The sequence below is a fragment of the Physeter macrocephalus genome, chromosome 1 (genome assembly GCF_002837175.3).
Source record: "Physeter macrocephalus isolate SW-GA chromosome 1, ASM283717v5, whole genome shotgun sequence".
Lineage (NCBI taxonomy): Eukaryota > Metazoa > Chordata > Mammalia > Artiodactyla > Physeteridae > Physeter > Physeter macrocephalus.
In genome coordinates this window covers 129,174,709-129,190,303 of record NC_041214.2, presented here as the reverse complement: position 1 = coordinate 129,190,303, position 15,595 = coordinate 129,174,709, and the positions used below count along the sequence as shown (strand labels likewise).

The 15,595-nt window shown below is 36.2% G+C and overlaps 1 protein-coding gene across 1 annotated transcript in view; it reads right to left on the bottom strand.

Moving 5' to 3' along the window:
* Positions 1-15,595, bottom strand: part of ROBO1 (roundabout guidance receptor 1) — a 415,029-nt gene that overhangs the window by 68,628 nt on the left and 330,806 nt on the right. The window contains exons 16-19 of the mRNA XM_055086128.1: positions 13,346-13,517; positions 10,007-10,204; positions 5,828-5,854; positions 4,375-4,417 (exon numbers count right to left, since the gene is read on the bottom strand). Of these exons, the coding sequence (XP_054942103.1) occupies positions 4,375-4,417; positions 5,828-5,854; positions 10,007-10,204; positions 13,346-13,517 (440 nt within the window). The remainder of the gene's footprint in view (positions 1-4,374; positions 4,418-5,827; positions 5,855-10,006; positions 10,205-13,345; positions 13,518-15,595) is intronic.

The window sequence follows — 15,595 nt, the reverse complement described above, 5'->3', positions numbered from 1 at the left end:
CGAACCCGGTTCCCCTGCATCGGCAGGCGGACGCGCAACCACTGCGCCACCAGGGAAGCCCTGAAGCTATCTTTATGCATTTAAGATGATCTAGTGTGTATGAGACAGATTTAGCTGCCCAAAAATAAGAAATGAAGCAGAAGCAAAACACAGTGCTGGTTATAGTGATTAATATATATTGGAAATATTATTAATGTTACCATATTTTATATATATAAAATGCAACCATATTATACATATATATCCATATAATATGTTAGTTGTTATATTTTCATGCTAATATATGTGAGTTTTGCCTATTTTTTCCTTGTCTTCAAAAAGATATTATCAGGGAAAGGAAGAGACTAGGGCTCTCAAAAACCATATTTAACTTCCAGTTTATATTAAAGGGATAGTTTTGTGTCACAAAGGAAAAGAGGACAAATGCACTTAAATAATTATGTGGCAATTACCTTCAATTCCTCTGCTCCTGTTACTCCAGATATTCCAATCACTCACTCCAAAAACAAACAAACAAATAAACAAACCTATTTGAACTCCTAAACCACAAAATAAAATACTAATACTAAAGGGTCCAGGGGCTGGGGAAAATAGTGAAGGGGCCTAGCAGCAAGGGTTGCCTATAGGCTGTCTCCTCTTTCTTTTGATAGCTTGAAAGAATTCTGAAGCCCAGGAAGAAGCAAGGGATAGAGCTGAGAGTGGTCAGTCCTTCAAAGAGAAGCAAGGCCTGAACTCTTTCTCATCCCCCACTACCAGGAAATGTGCTATTGGCATTCTCGACCTGGTTAGCCTGACTTTGCTATGCTTTTCTTCAGGCTTTCTCTGCTGTTTCCTGGTTTCTGCTGTGGTTTGGATTTTAACTAGGTTTTCTTTGTTTGGAAGAGGAGATCGAGATGTGTGAGGTAAGGGAAACAAGTGAATAGAAACAGCCACTTAATATCCATGATCTGCCACTGGATTACACTGCAAATCCTTTGCCCTTTTTAAGTTGAGAAGAGGTCTCTTTGCTTACCGCAATCCTCATTTTCCCTTTTATGTGTAGAGCGAAATTCACAGTTTTGAGAACAAGGAGAGCTCTCAGGTTCTCCTTCTCTCTCAACCTTCTCCTTTATCAGAGGAAAATGTCCAGGGCCCCAAATTTTCTCTCATCAAGGACTGAACACAAGTCTTCTGACATTTGTTTACTCAATAACATCCCTTCCTTCTTTAGATACTTTTTGGTGATATCTTTCAAAGATCAATAATTCATATATTGAATTTATGGATATAATCCAATAAATTACATTTATTGCATTACAAAAATTCATGCATTTAATTATTGATTAATAATTAGTAGCCTCTAACTCCAGGATCTCACATTCTATTGTGGGAAACAATCATTTAAGCCAGGAGTTAGAAAACTATTTCTATGAAGGATTAGAGGGCAACCATTTTAGGCTTCGCGGGACATATATTTTCTGTTTCAACTACTTAACTCTGCCATTGTGGTGGGAAAGCAGTCACAGACAATATGTAAACAAATGAGTCTGGCTGTATTTTAATAAATCTTTATTTACAAAAACAGGTGTCAGACCAAACTCAGACCAAGAGCCATAATTTGCTGACCCCTGATATAAACAAAAGATAATTGCATTACCTCTTATTAGGGGCTTAACTGTGGTATTTATACAGCACAAATTGTTCACGGAGGACACAGCAGGCGAACCTCAGCCAACTAACAAGGGGAGGGGGGACACATTACGGGCAGATGTAATAAGTGCATAGAAGAGAAAGCAATATTGGTGACTGGCAGGTGGGTTGACACAGTGGATTGTAGGGGGTGGCACACAGAGATATGAGGAGGCCTACAAGGCCCTAGAGGTTGTGGGTTTCACATGCTCTGCCCAATTTGGACTTGCTATTTTAAATATGGTGTGTTCTACTGAAAACTGGGATCTTCAGAAGCTCAGAGACATGATCCATATGCATTTCAAAATTTCATTCTGGCTCCAATGGACAAAGGGAATTAACAGGAAATAGTTCTAATGAAGGTAGATGAAGGTAGGGCTGCTGGGAGCATTTTTAACAGATTAGACAAGGGACAAAAAGAGCTTGAAGTGAAACAATACAGCGATAGTGAAGGGGGAAAAAGGTAGGATCAACAAAATGCAATAATAGATGCAGGAAAGAGGATGACTTGACATTTTGACTTAGGTGTCATTAACCAGATGAGTTGGGTGATACGGTGACGGCTCACAGAGTCTGAGATGCCTGAGGAAATCCAATGTTTAAGGGATGGCATCAGAGAAGTGAGTACAAGAGTCTGACTCTCTCTCTGTTCATTCTCTTACCACACTGGATCATGGAACGCACACACGCACACAACACACATACACAGAACACACACAAACGCACACACACGCACACTCACACACTCACTCACAAACGGCTAGAAAATGAGACCTCTTCCTAATGCATTCCTGATGCTCTTATCCTGTTCTAGTTTTTCCAAAGCACTCCCCAACTGCTTCTACTATAGAGTTGACTTTTAAAAAAATGTTTATTATTAATCTTCTATCTCCCCTACTAAATGTAAAGTTCAGAAGAACAGGAACTTTTATTGACTTTGCTCACTGACGCATCCCAGGCAACTAGAACACTGCCTGTAACATTGTAGGTATTCAATAAATAGGTTTGATGAATAAATAAATTTAAAATTGTGTCTATAACTGTCATTTTGAGCACTAACTCTAAGATCTTTATTTAACTGTGGCCTCTATAACATTCCAGCATTTTTTGTCATTTTATTTGGTAAAAAGATCATTTCTATTTGGTATTTAAAATAAATCCATTTCACTGTTATACTATTTTTTACATTCAGAAGGTTGATCCTGTATGATGATTTAGCGAGCTTTCCAAATGGAACTTTGTAATTTTTCAGTCCTGCTGAAGAAACTAGCATTTGGTACTGAGAGATCCCTGCCATCATTTCCTCCTTGATAATTTGGTCGACCTAGGTTGAAAATTCCTTTACAGCAGAAATTAGGCATATTTTATATGTGTGTGCATGTATGTGTGTGAGAAAGCACATCTGTGCACGCGCTCATGCACAGAGGCTGGTGCAGAACCCATAGAAGATGCTCATTAAGCATTTTCACAAGATCTGATTAACAAGAAAGCTGAAGTCTACCGTCATGAATATACACATGTAGAGAGGTGGTTATATCATCAGGTTCCAGATTTATCCACGAGAGAATGTTCTTATGCCAGAGACTGTTTCATGAATGTCTGGGGCATGATTTAGACAGAATTGCCCCGGATGCAAAAACATGCCCTGGTTTAATTCCTGAATCAAGTGGATTTATTCCTTATGAAGACCTCCCTAGCTTTGGGGTCTTTCAGTGGCTGGCTTTGTTTCACAGGTATGAAAACAGGAAGCTAGCAGCAGTACCCAGGAAAGAAAAGAGTAGTGCTAATTGTCAAATTTGTACAGCATTTGCTAAAGGTGGTCAACATTTTTTTCACCACTCTTTCTTATTTTTATCTTTTCCAGTTGCAACCACATTATCTAACTATACAAAGCAGGACACTCAATAAGTTAACTGAATTTGAATTAGAAAATGGTTTTGGTCAAAAGGTTTTTTTTTTCTTACACCTTGAGCTAGAGGTTACTGTTTTTGAAAAGAAAAAATTATCATAGAAAATCCTGAAGCTTGACTCATGTAACTTATACCTTCTTTCAGCCCCTTTCAGCCGCCTGTCACATCAATTTGTGATTTCTCTGTGAATATATTAAAGTTCACTGAATAATAATTACCAAAAAATCATAAATGTAGGATTGAGGTTCATTTTAATGAGATGAAAAAAAAAAAAAAAAACCCTCCGTGTTAACAAGCTACCTAGAGTCTCCTTTTATTTCAACACATTTCCCGGCAAATGGAGACTGAACTATGTTGAATTCATAACAAGAACAAACAAACAGACATAAACTACAACAACTTATGAGCCAATGCTGTGTTCAGCAGGTTTCCAAATGAACACTTTTTCTTTGATAGTATCTGTTAACTAGCTATATTTCTTAATCTTCATAAATGCCATCGCTCAATTACTTTAACTCCTTTTAACCATCTGCTAAATCAGCAAGTCTGTCTTTCCCGGTTAAAGTCCTCCCTCTGGTGTTCGCTGACTAAGATGCAACCGCTCCAATCAAGTGCATTTGTATGTAAACAAGCTTGGCTCCACAGCACAACAGAATGGAGTATTTCCGAAATATTTAAACAAATTTCACCTTTAAGTTAATAAACCTTTTAAGCAAAGAAAGTGATGTCATCGATGAAGACAAGAAGAAATACCTGGAATTCCCCTGAGAATCTACAAAACAAGCAGGATAGTTACCTCCCTCCACTGCTCACAGCTTCGCCTCCTCTCTGATAAGTTACTGGAATGTTACCAAAAAAAAAGGAACAATTAATAGACATGTTTGTGTTTACATATCAAAAGCTATGACATTCATGAGCATACTTCTAGAATGGCATGTTTTCTTCCTTTCTACTTAGAAGCATTGCAAAAATTCATCACAGGAAGTAGCAGATTTCCAATTCAACTAGTATTTTTTTAAGATGGTACAGAATTAGATAAAAGTTATTTTTATTTTCTTTACATGCCAACAAGGTTGAAAACTAAGCAGAAGCAAACTTCAGTTCACTCTTGTTAACTATAACTATTACACGTTTGTACATTCACATTCTCATAGATTCCAATTTTGAATTTATTATTAGATCATGTAATTTCATGATTTTATGTAAGGGGAATCTTAAATTTGGGAAGAACAAAACCTACCAGACCATTTCCCCAGAAACATGAGTACCAGTAAGACAAAGATAAACGTTAAAATAAACCTTCTTTCTCTCCACACACAAAGATGTATGCCAAGTTGTGACTAGTAATGCGACCTAGTTTTTATTGTGGCTTGTGAAAACCCTTCTCAGTATATTTTCAACAGACATGTATACATAATGAAAATATATTTTAATGCTCTTGAAAGCATTCTCGGCTTAATAAATTATGGGTATAAAATTTAGCCATAAAAGAAAAAGATTTGCACATAGTCAGGGAAGGGGTTAAGGATATTAGCTTTTCTGTAAATACAGACCCATTTTCTAAGAAGAAATATGTTTCTAAAAGCTGCCAAATTCTGCTACTTAGAACTCCAAACTGGGAGTCTGTTAAGCAGAGATAACTGCTCCCAGTGATTATAATAACTGGATTAAAACCAAGAAGGCAAGGCTACAGGTACATCTTTTACTAAAGGTGAATCGAAAGAAGAGGACCCACTTTGAAAGAAACTGAATGGAATGGAATCTTAGTACTTGGACTTAAGGAAAATGACAAGTTTTATCTTTCACATGTGCTGGATATTTTGGTTACCTTTAAGAATGTTGATTGTACGGATAGAGAATTACAAGGGAGAGAAATTTTTGTTTGAAAACCTGAAAGCTTAAGTTAAGGGGAAAAAAGGCACTGCCAAGTCTGAAATAATCAATGTGATCATTAGCATGTTAAATCATGCTGAGGGTAGAAACAGTGTGTCTATCTAATGAAACACATGCAAACAAGGCTAAGATGCAATGCGGAGTCACGAATAAGTAATGGCATTGAAGGAATGACAAGCAACACCAACCATTTCTACTTCAAGTGCATGCCTGGCATGAGTAAATGAAGTACTGTCTTCCATTGTAAGTCCTTTCCCCCCAGCTTACTGAAGAAAATGAAATAAAAACAGAAACACAATAGTACAACACATGCCAAACTAACAAAGAAAAGGAGGGGGGTAAGCGCAAATATATACCTGTTGGTGTGAAGGTAAAAGACGGGACTGAAAAATCAAAACAAAATATAAACCAGTTATTAAGCTGAAGAGAGAAAGGGAACATATCACATTAGTATAAATCAAGCAGACAGCTGAACATAAAACAAATGTAAATAACTAGGCCAGTAGTTCTGACACTCTGATATATGAATAAAACCAAATCTGAGGTTAAAAAAGAAGCTTGTCTCTGAGGTACCATTTTGAAGGGTCTGACGTTCTAGGATGGGAGGGGGGTGGATTGTGCTGGGTTAGCCTGCAAATGACCCCTGCATTTAGTAATAGAGATTTACCTCATGGCTTTAGTACAAACAGAAGTCCTCATTTCCAAACATTGGATAATGGGTTCTTAAACAAGTATTATCAGGGTCTTGCCTAAACCTTATCTAGAAATCTTAAAGTAAATGCTTATTAAAGTGGGCTAACTAATAGGTGCATTTAAGTATTTATCATCGAAAGAGAGAGACAGAGGGAAGGAGATAGAAAGATAGAAAGATAGAAAGACAAAATGAGAAAGAAAGAGAGAGAGGGAGGGAGGGAGGGAGGAGGGGGGAAGAAAAGGAAAGAAAGCGAGAGAGAGAAAGAGAAAGAAAGAAAGAAAGAAAGAAAGGAAGGAAGGAAGGAAGGAAGGAAGGAAGGAAGAAGAAAGAAAGGAAGGAAGAAAGAAAAAGAAAGGAAGAAGGAAGGAAAGAAAGAAGGAAGAAAGGAAGGCAGCAAGCAAAGAAAGAACTGGAACAAAATAACCCATAAAACTGAATTGTTTCACTGCCAAGAAATGCCTGATACTTATCATATAAACAGTGTGATGCTACATTTTTATCATGATAGAAATTTGTGAATGGACAGGAAAAATGGGGAGTTTTAAACTTTAACTTCTCTATTATAGTTTACATCTAGAAGCTTTCTAGAAGTAGGCTGAGCATTTTTTTAAAAAATACCACACCAAAAGCTAAACAATAGAACAATAATGCCCCTCTGAAAACCTTCACTCTGCAGTTATAAATCTTAATCCAATCAATAATGCCTGAAATTGAACTGCAGACCTCAAAAGTAGCAGCCTTGCCTACGCCACTTTTCCTATCTTCTCTCATTCCTGGGTGTTGGATAACACCACAGCTATTTCCATGTCATTTCATAGAGAGAGGAGGCTATTTTTTTTCCAAGCTCTTCACGTTAATTTAAAGTAAACACTGCTCTGGTAAAGAAAGCAAGGAAATCTACATTACTTCCTTGTAGACTAAAATTTGCTTTTAAGAAATCCTTGATACACACAAAGTAGAATATTGATTACTTATCACGGATCAAAAAGCTGCCAAAAATGTATTTTCCACTTCATATTTGAATGTCTCCAAGAAATTTACTTGAAGATTAGAGCTCTGGGGTGGCAAATTCAAATGCCGTAGCATCCTTTACAACTGTCACTTCTTACCAAACCATTTTATTTCTGAGCATACTGGGAAGAACAAAAACAAAACCCTCAATGCTGGGGATCCAGTTTATACACTGGGCTTCCTTTGCTGCACAGCAGTCTCTGTCTTAGGAATTCTATTGTGTTTTCTTTCAGTCAGGTCTTTTCAGAGAGTCAATGTAATTTAGCTACAATCAAAAATTCAGAGCCATAGTAACTAGTCCTCATAAAAAATAATAAAGAGATATATTTGAAAGTAAAGCTACTCAAGCAAGAATGCAGTGCCTGAACATTAATTTACAATCAAAAGGACACAGGCAAAAAATGAAAGGTCCCCGTCAGTATTCCTAGCCAACTGCTAACTTCAGTTTAAGGAACTGAAGAAGAGATGAAAAGAGTTCTGTCTAAATGAAATTTTTACAGCTTGTACACCAAAGGACAACTTAATTCTCAAAGCTTCCAGTAATAAAATAAACTCCCACTACGTGGATGTATGTGGACAAGGGGTACAAGCAGAGAGCACACCTCCAGATAAATGTAGGGGGGAAATGTTAAAAATGCTCACTATTACCCTAAGTCACACTCTGGTTTGATGGTTTATAGGTCAACAGGTTATTTCTTTAAAATATTTCACTTCCTTTTTTCTTAGAATTACCAGCATTGTTTCGGGCATAGACAATTTAAGATTTCAGGATGCACTTTTTAAAACTGCATACAACCAGAATTATGAAAAAGTGCTAACATGGCAAAGTGAGGAAAGCAGAATCAAATGCTCACCAATTACATTTGTAATTATGTTCTATGATTTCTGCTTAAACACAAGCTAGTTAAAAGTACAATGATATTAGTTTAACAGGTTTTGCAGAAAGAGCACATAGGCATTTGCCAGCATGCTTAAAGTACATTAGTAAAAGAAAAGAAACATTTCAGAAGGGAAGAGGGTTTCAGGTCACATATTTAGATTTCAAGACAAGAGAGAGCATTCAATTGTTACAACTACACAGCTATCATACTTTATGGCAATAAAAAATACAGGATTCCTGGGGAATTCAGGAGACTGCGTCTAGATGTTAATTAGTCACTTTTCTTCATTCAAATGGGATTTCAAACACACAACTCCCAACAGCCTGCCCCTGCCCAGCTTCACAACACAAAGACACCCACAAACCCCTTCTCTGCCTTGTCTTTCAGTCAAAGGTTTTATGTGGTAACACGTGTGCCTGACATTGATCTACTTTGTATACGTAACGAGCACCCGGTCTCTTTGCAGTAACCTCCCAGCCCTCATTTTCCATTTCACAGGCAGGGATACTGCCATTTTGCTTTATCTCTGCATAGGACACATATCTGAAAAACACATATTTAAGGATGATAACACTAAGGTGAACGTATGTACATGACGAGATTGCTGTGGAGCCATGGACAGGAGGCACATTCATGGATTTCCACAGTGTGGGTGATGAATTTGTGTTGACTCTTGCTAAGACCCCTTGGGACCAAGGGCACAAATATTTTAGACTGTTGTCCCAGACTGTTTTACAAGCGTAGAGGGATATTCAATAGAACTTTTAACTGAGAAAAGGTCTAGCTAGCACTAACAAATTCTGACTTTGCCATATCATTGATCAGAGAAATGACTTGGCCAAGCCACGTAGGAAATGTTCACTTAGGAAATATGTAGACAATTTTTTTTAAAGGGTGGTGATGGTGCAGCGGGGTATGTGTTTACTGGTCATCCTCTTTAAATTTGCTTTGCAGCAAAAGTGTTATCTTAGACTTAAGTATGGACCCTATAACTAGGGTGAATGTATAATTTGCCATCCAAAAACTAGGACAATTTTAAGAGCCAAAGGAGCACTGTAAATAATTTAGTTGGACTAAAGACATAAATTGGGACGGTGGCCTGAAAACTGGGACTTACAATCACCCTGCCTTAGAGCCCAGATCTGATGCCCAGAGCTGATGAAGCTATTTGAGGAGAGAAAGGCAAAAGGATTATCTATATCTGATAGTGTTAACAACCTCATCAAAAAATATAAAATACAAACCACCAATCTACAGACATTGAGAATATGTGGTAAAAGCGTCTGTGAAATCCTTAGCATATTTGGCTCATCCATAAAATTGTAAACAATTGCAGCCAAATAAACCTTCTCTTCTAAACTGTAAACACATTTTTAACAAATCATCATCACCCATTAACAGTATATACATATTCAGCTCTGCAACTTTAAATTTAACAATAAAAAAGTACTAAACCTCCTCTCTCTGAAAACGGAAGCACATTTATTAAGAAACTATTTTATAAATAACCGGAAATATCATTATTTATAAATAATCTCTTTAGCTTTACAAAGGGCAACAACACCCCCTTCAAAGTTGTGTGACAGTCCAAAGCTTGTATTTATAATTCCTGTGACAAGGAGATTAAAAATTTTCCTCCAGAATATGAAGTAATAAAGTAATCCCCTAAGAGAACAAGGGAATGGTATCACAACGAAGTGTAGACCTACCCTGGTGAAATATATTTTAAAGGAACTGGGCCTGAAATTGATAAGCCTATTTGTAGTATTGATACTCAAGAGGAGGTTACACCTAGATATTGCAATAAAATAAAAGCACTTTTGAAAATCTTTATATATTAAAATAATTTAATATAGGATATGCATAATCATGAATAACTTGGAGTCACAGATTAAAATGAAGAGTTATGTAAACATAGTAAAATATGGAAAACTTAGGAAAGCTAATACCTTTTCTGATACCCGCGTAAGTACTAGTCAGCCCATTTCTCTTCTTCCGGTGTCGATAGAGCCAGATGCTAAAAACCATAAGGATGATCCAACAGGCTGCCCCGATTCCTGCGATGAACGCTGGCTGCTTCACAACGTCTGAGATCTGCTGAGCAAGGCTGACTTGGTCCTCAGGTGACACGGGGTTTCCATGAGAATCTGAAAAGCCGTCTTTGGGTTAATTTGGGTGTAAAACTCAAGGAGACAATGAAAAAAAATTGTGTGTGTGTGTGTGTGTATCTCCCCTCCTCCCACCCTTGAATAGTCTAAGATACTTAACTGCTTCAGAAACACATTGTTTGAAATTATGTTTAGAAGGGTCTATAAAAATTCAGAATCATTAATAAAAAACCAATGAAAAATTAAAATCTTGTTACCATTGAAAGAACTATGAAAAATCTTCCTTTTAAAATAATAACCATGGCCAGCAATAGCTATAAGAACATTTATTAAATATTGGCAAGAATTATCAAGTGTTACGAATAGTCAAAAAGTCCCCTGGGGGCTTCCCTGGTGGCGCAGTGGCCCTGTTTTCTGTCAGCTATTTTGATTCAAGAATTAAAAATTGATAGAATTTATGGCTATTCTCGGAGCAACTAAGCCCATGTGCCACAACTACTGAGCCCGCGTGCCACAACTACTGAAGCCCGTGCATTTGACTCTGACAATGTTCTGCTAACACCACCTGCTTTAAAGTAGAAACATTTGTTTCAGTCCAAAACTCTACTTTTTTCCAAGAAAAATAATTGGTATAACTCATTAGTTATGAATAACATTTCTCAAACAGAAAAAAATGCTTACTGACTATTTTTTCTTATTAAATGACATTGCATCCTGTTAAGACACTGGCAGGTAAAATAAGCAGCATTCAATGGCTAAGGAAACAGTCTTAGGAAAATAGCACCCCTTTCTACGTAAAAAGGCTAAATTGCTACTCATGTTGTGCATGCGTGTGTTTTTTATTTGTTTTTTTTCTTGAACAGAATTCCAGATTTCATTCTATGGAGGGTCAAGTCTGAAAAACCTATTTTCACAAGCAGTTGCCGTCACCTGCCTTCAACTGTTTGTTGACTGAAAGTTTTATTTCATGTTCCAGACTCTTTTACCTATGGTATCCTTCATCCTCTGAAAGTTCACCAAGCCGACTCTTCTTTTTATTTCTACTACACCCTTTGTATCTGCTAGGTTTATAGATTTCATGGCTATTTGTGCAAGGTTAAGTTGGGTAGCTTCAGATTTTATGGAGACAGCCAAGAGAGGTTCCATGCAGGCGACCAGATGGGCTTAACAGAATAAAGTGTGGTGTGACTAATGAATTAAAATGGCCTCTCTGTACCTCAGTCTTTGTCTCACTGCAGCTGAGGCTATATTAAGATATGGAAAATTGGAACACATCTATAATTTCAAGAAAACCAATTTGACCCTTAAATCCCATGATTTAAATCTTAAATAAATAAAATTACACATGGTCCTTTTTCTAATTCATATTTGAAAACCCAGTACTGAAAGTCATATATTATACAAAATAAGTAAATGACATGACAATGTATAAGGTCATCACCATGTAACTGTTAATTTCAGTTTTAATAAGTTAATACTGACTTTCCACAAAACTAGGCAACTATTTGAGTAAAAAGATCTGTGTTCAGACTATTTTCCCCCATACCTTAGATAACGTTGTAACAGATGCATCAAGCAATTTTTAAACAGTTTTCGGTATTGCCTTAAAATTTTGGAATAAATGAACCAGAAATAAACCATGAAGCTCTTTTTGCTTAAAAGTTGTGTATGTTATAATCTCTGTTGAAAAAAAAAGTGCTAGTTGTAAAAGATAATCCAAAAATCAAATTCTGGCCAATGGCTGTGGCAGAAGCAGCAAGCTCTCCGCTAAAGACCTGAATGGTACTCTCATAGCATAGAGTTGTTGGGAGGTAGCTCCCTAGCCAGTTACTTGATTTTGCAGTGTTACCATTCATCTGTTTGGAATCACAAGACCAAGTTCTGTGCAGCAGTGATGTGCACCATTTCCAGACATGTGCCATTTAAACCCTCCTCCACACTATGTGTTTCTTTTCTTCCTTTCTTCCGGCCCAGGGTCAACCTTGGAAGCCCCATGTTAAAGAAGGGACGCCTTATCAGCCTGTGACCCTCCATAGCTACAACCATTGGACTTCAGGTAGACTTTATTATATTACACTCCAGAAGTTCTGCAAGTGTTATCTGTTACAGCAGGTAGCAGTCTTAACACTGGAACATCAATAGCCGTTTCCAAATTGAATGCAAAGTTCATTACGTACAGCAACAAAGTTTATTCACAGTGGAATTTTGTTCTGAAATAATTTCTAAGATGTCATCAATATTATCAACATGCAAAAGTACTATATACTTATTTGTGATATATAAAGATTCATGTATCTGATTCATTTTCATAATTTAGCAACTGGCATGAAATATTACTAATGCTTAACTTCTGATGTGGAAGGAACAAAGTTGACTATATACTTCTTAGTATCTTACTTAATTTAAATGTCACCTCTTAATATCTGACGCTTTTCTCTCCCCTTTCCATTTATAATTTTGTTGCTGTTTTTTTGTTGTTTGTTTCAGATTTTACTGGTAACCAATAAATTTGAATTTTATGTTCATGCCACATTGTCTATCAGGAAGTGTGGTAACTAAGGCTTCTGTCAGGTATTTGTGTTTCTTTTTTATTCATCTAACCACTTTTGAAGCACACATTGCATTTTTAACTTTCTAAGTAATTAGCATATGTCATATTCCAATGCTCTTTTACATCTCAATCTATCTTTTGTTATCAAAAGCAATACAATTTTAAAGACACATAAATGGTGAATATAAATTGCATATTGCTATAAACTTCCAATACCTAGGTTAAGTTTTGAAAGGAAGTTTTTTTTTTTTTTTTTAAACCCAAACCACTGTAAGTTCCATGCAGGTGCAGACTGCATCTTTCCTGTTCCCTGAGGTATCCTTGTAGCTCAATTAATAGTATTTATTGAAAAGATGAAAAAAATTCAATAGGACAGGATTAGGATGACACAATACTGACAGCCTTTTGCTTAAAATATCATTTAAAAATGTGTGCTTGGATAAGTTTAAATTTAGTTGTGATATTATAGATAGGTAAAATAAAGCTAACACCATCATTTTCATAATTCTATTGCCACATTCCATAGCCTACTCAACTTGCAATGGTTGGCTCCACTATATACCAAAAAGAAAAGCAGGACAGTGGGTACACTGCTATGTCTTTCAAACCAGATCTGCACTGGCACTCACCTAACTGGATGAACTGAGGCTCACTCTTCACCCCGGCTCCGGCCCCAGTGCTGGCTGCCACCTCTACGCTATACCGGATCCCAGGAACCAGTGAGGGAATAACCACAGAAAAGGTGGAACCATCTACTGTCTTGTTTATATGGTATCGAGTTTCATTGCCCAGACACCAAACCTATAAGAAGAACACAACAAAGTATGTAAGTTAATGCAAAGGTCAGCACTGTGGTTTTAGACCTAGTAGTGTGGTTTTAGACTTAGACAGAGTTCAGACCTATCGTGAACCTAATGTAGGAAGTTTCAAAAGTCATTTTCCCCTGGATCTAGTTCTGAGAAGACTCTTCTAAAGTCAAACCTAGTAGTATCTTAGTAGTACCTTAAAGACCTCCTTGAACTTTCTTATATACTTTTAAGGGATTATACCAGGTGATTCTACAAAAGTTTCTACAAAGGATTATATCAGATGATTCTACAAATGATTCTACCAAGACCCTGGTTCTTATTAACCTTATCATCAGGATTTTTTGTTTTTTTAACACCTAGAAATTATATGCCAGGAAAAAATAAAAGGAACTTGCAAAAAGCTATATACATCTAGATAAAGAACAATAACTTACCCATTATCATTCAGTATTTGCTTTCCTACTATGGACTTGCATAATACTAGCTGACCGGATATCACAAAACAAAAATGAGTAGGAAACTGTGTCTAATACTTTACTTCAACAGTTCTCTAGATAAAATTACCTGGTGCTATCACAGTCCCATCACCTTTCTTGTCAAAACCGAGAAACAGTTGATTTAAAAAGAGAGAGCTTCTGAATAATCTAAAGTATCTTGGCATAAACATGGTTTTTAAAAATAAAACTGAACATAAAGAGTAAGGATCATCCTAGGATTTATTCCACCTATGGTAGGTTGAACTATCATCAATGAAAGAAAAATAGCACTCTGATCTTGTATTTACAGTAATATTAATTAGCCTTTAATAACATATATAAAGAATAACAATACATATTTGATTTAAAAGAAAAATATTCTCGTAATAAGAAAATTATTGTATGTCTCATTAACTTTGATATTGTGGTAGGAAATTATTTTCAGGAAATTAAGATTTCTGAACTATGCTATAATCCTTAATTTAAATTTCACTAAAGGATTATTTAATTATTAGAGTGATCTTTTGCAATGTTATAGAGCTTGAATATGATGCATGACAGTATTTGGACTCAGTTTCTATAAGAAAATGATCCATGGTGTAGTAAAACATGCTCTACATTCTTTACGATGTCCTTAAGCAAGATGTAGGATTAGTTTCAAGTAGCCTATTGTCTAAACTGTAACAGGAAATGGGATTTAAAGTAAATCTAAGAGTGTCAGTGTCCTCTATCACACGGGCAAGAACCTTTAATTTTTTTCTTTGAAAGTTAATATTATTTTAATATAATTTCAATGCATAATACCAACAAATCGTCAGACTCTATACCAGGGTCGGACCATTTGGAAATAAAGAGTCCTTTGTGATTTTTTTCCCCTCAATTACATTACACAGCTGAACCAAAGCCACAAGCTGATTTTGTATCAGTCAATCAGGTTGTGAAAGGCATTTTATTATTTTAAATTGACCATGAAGTTAAGTGAAATCCACCCTTTCACATTTCTTTAGGAGAGAAATGAGTTTTGACTCTTCGGGGAAAATGCCTACATTACACAATTTTGCTTAAGAGCTGAGACATCGCTGCATTTTATATGCTTAAAATTCTCTATGACGGTTTATTTTTCTGGACTGAACCATAGCACCCCATCACTTCCCAGTCTTGAAATAACCTTGAAACTCATGAGAAGGCACTTGAAAGTGTAGAGACTCTTACCTTTTAATGACTCAGTTACAGTAGAAGAGCTATTTGAAATACTCTAAAATACCCGCAGCACATTTATGGCAGTATTTTAACTACTTTAAAAATATGTCGCCCTTTTAAAGTACATGCAAACTGTCATACAGAGGTTTTTAGTTTGTTTTTAAAAATCATTTTAAAATAAACTGTTAAACCTAAAATTGAGCTCAGTATATTTGGTCATTGTACAAATTAATTTGGTACTCAAAAGTACCTTTATGGTCTTTATTTGGGCCTTACCCAAAAGTGCACAACAGAATCACCTGGAAAGATCTACCAAAGTATACATGCAAGGGCCTTATTAGACTTACTGAATCAGAATCTCTGAGAATGGTGGCCAGGCACCTTTATTTGGAAA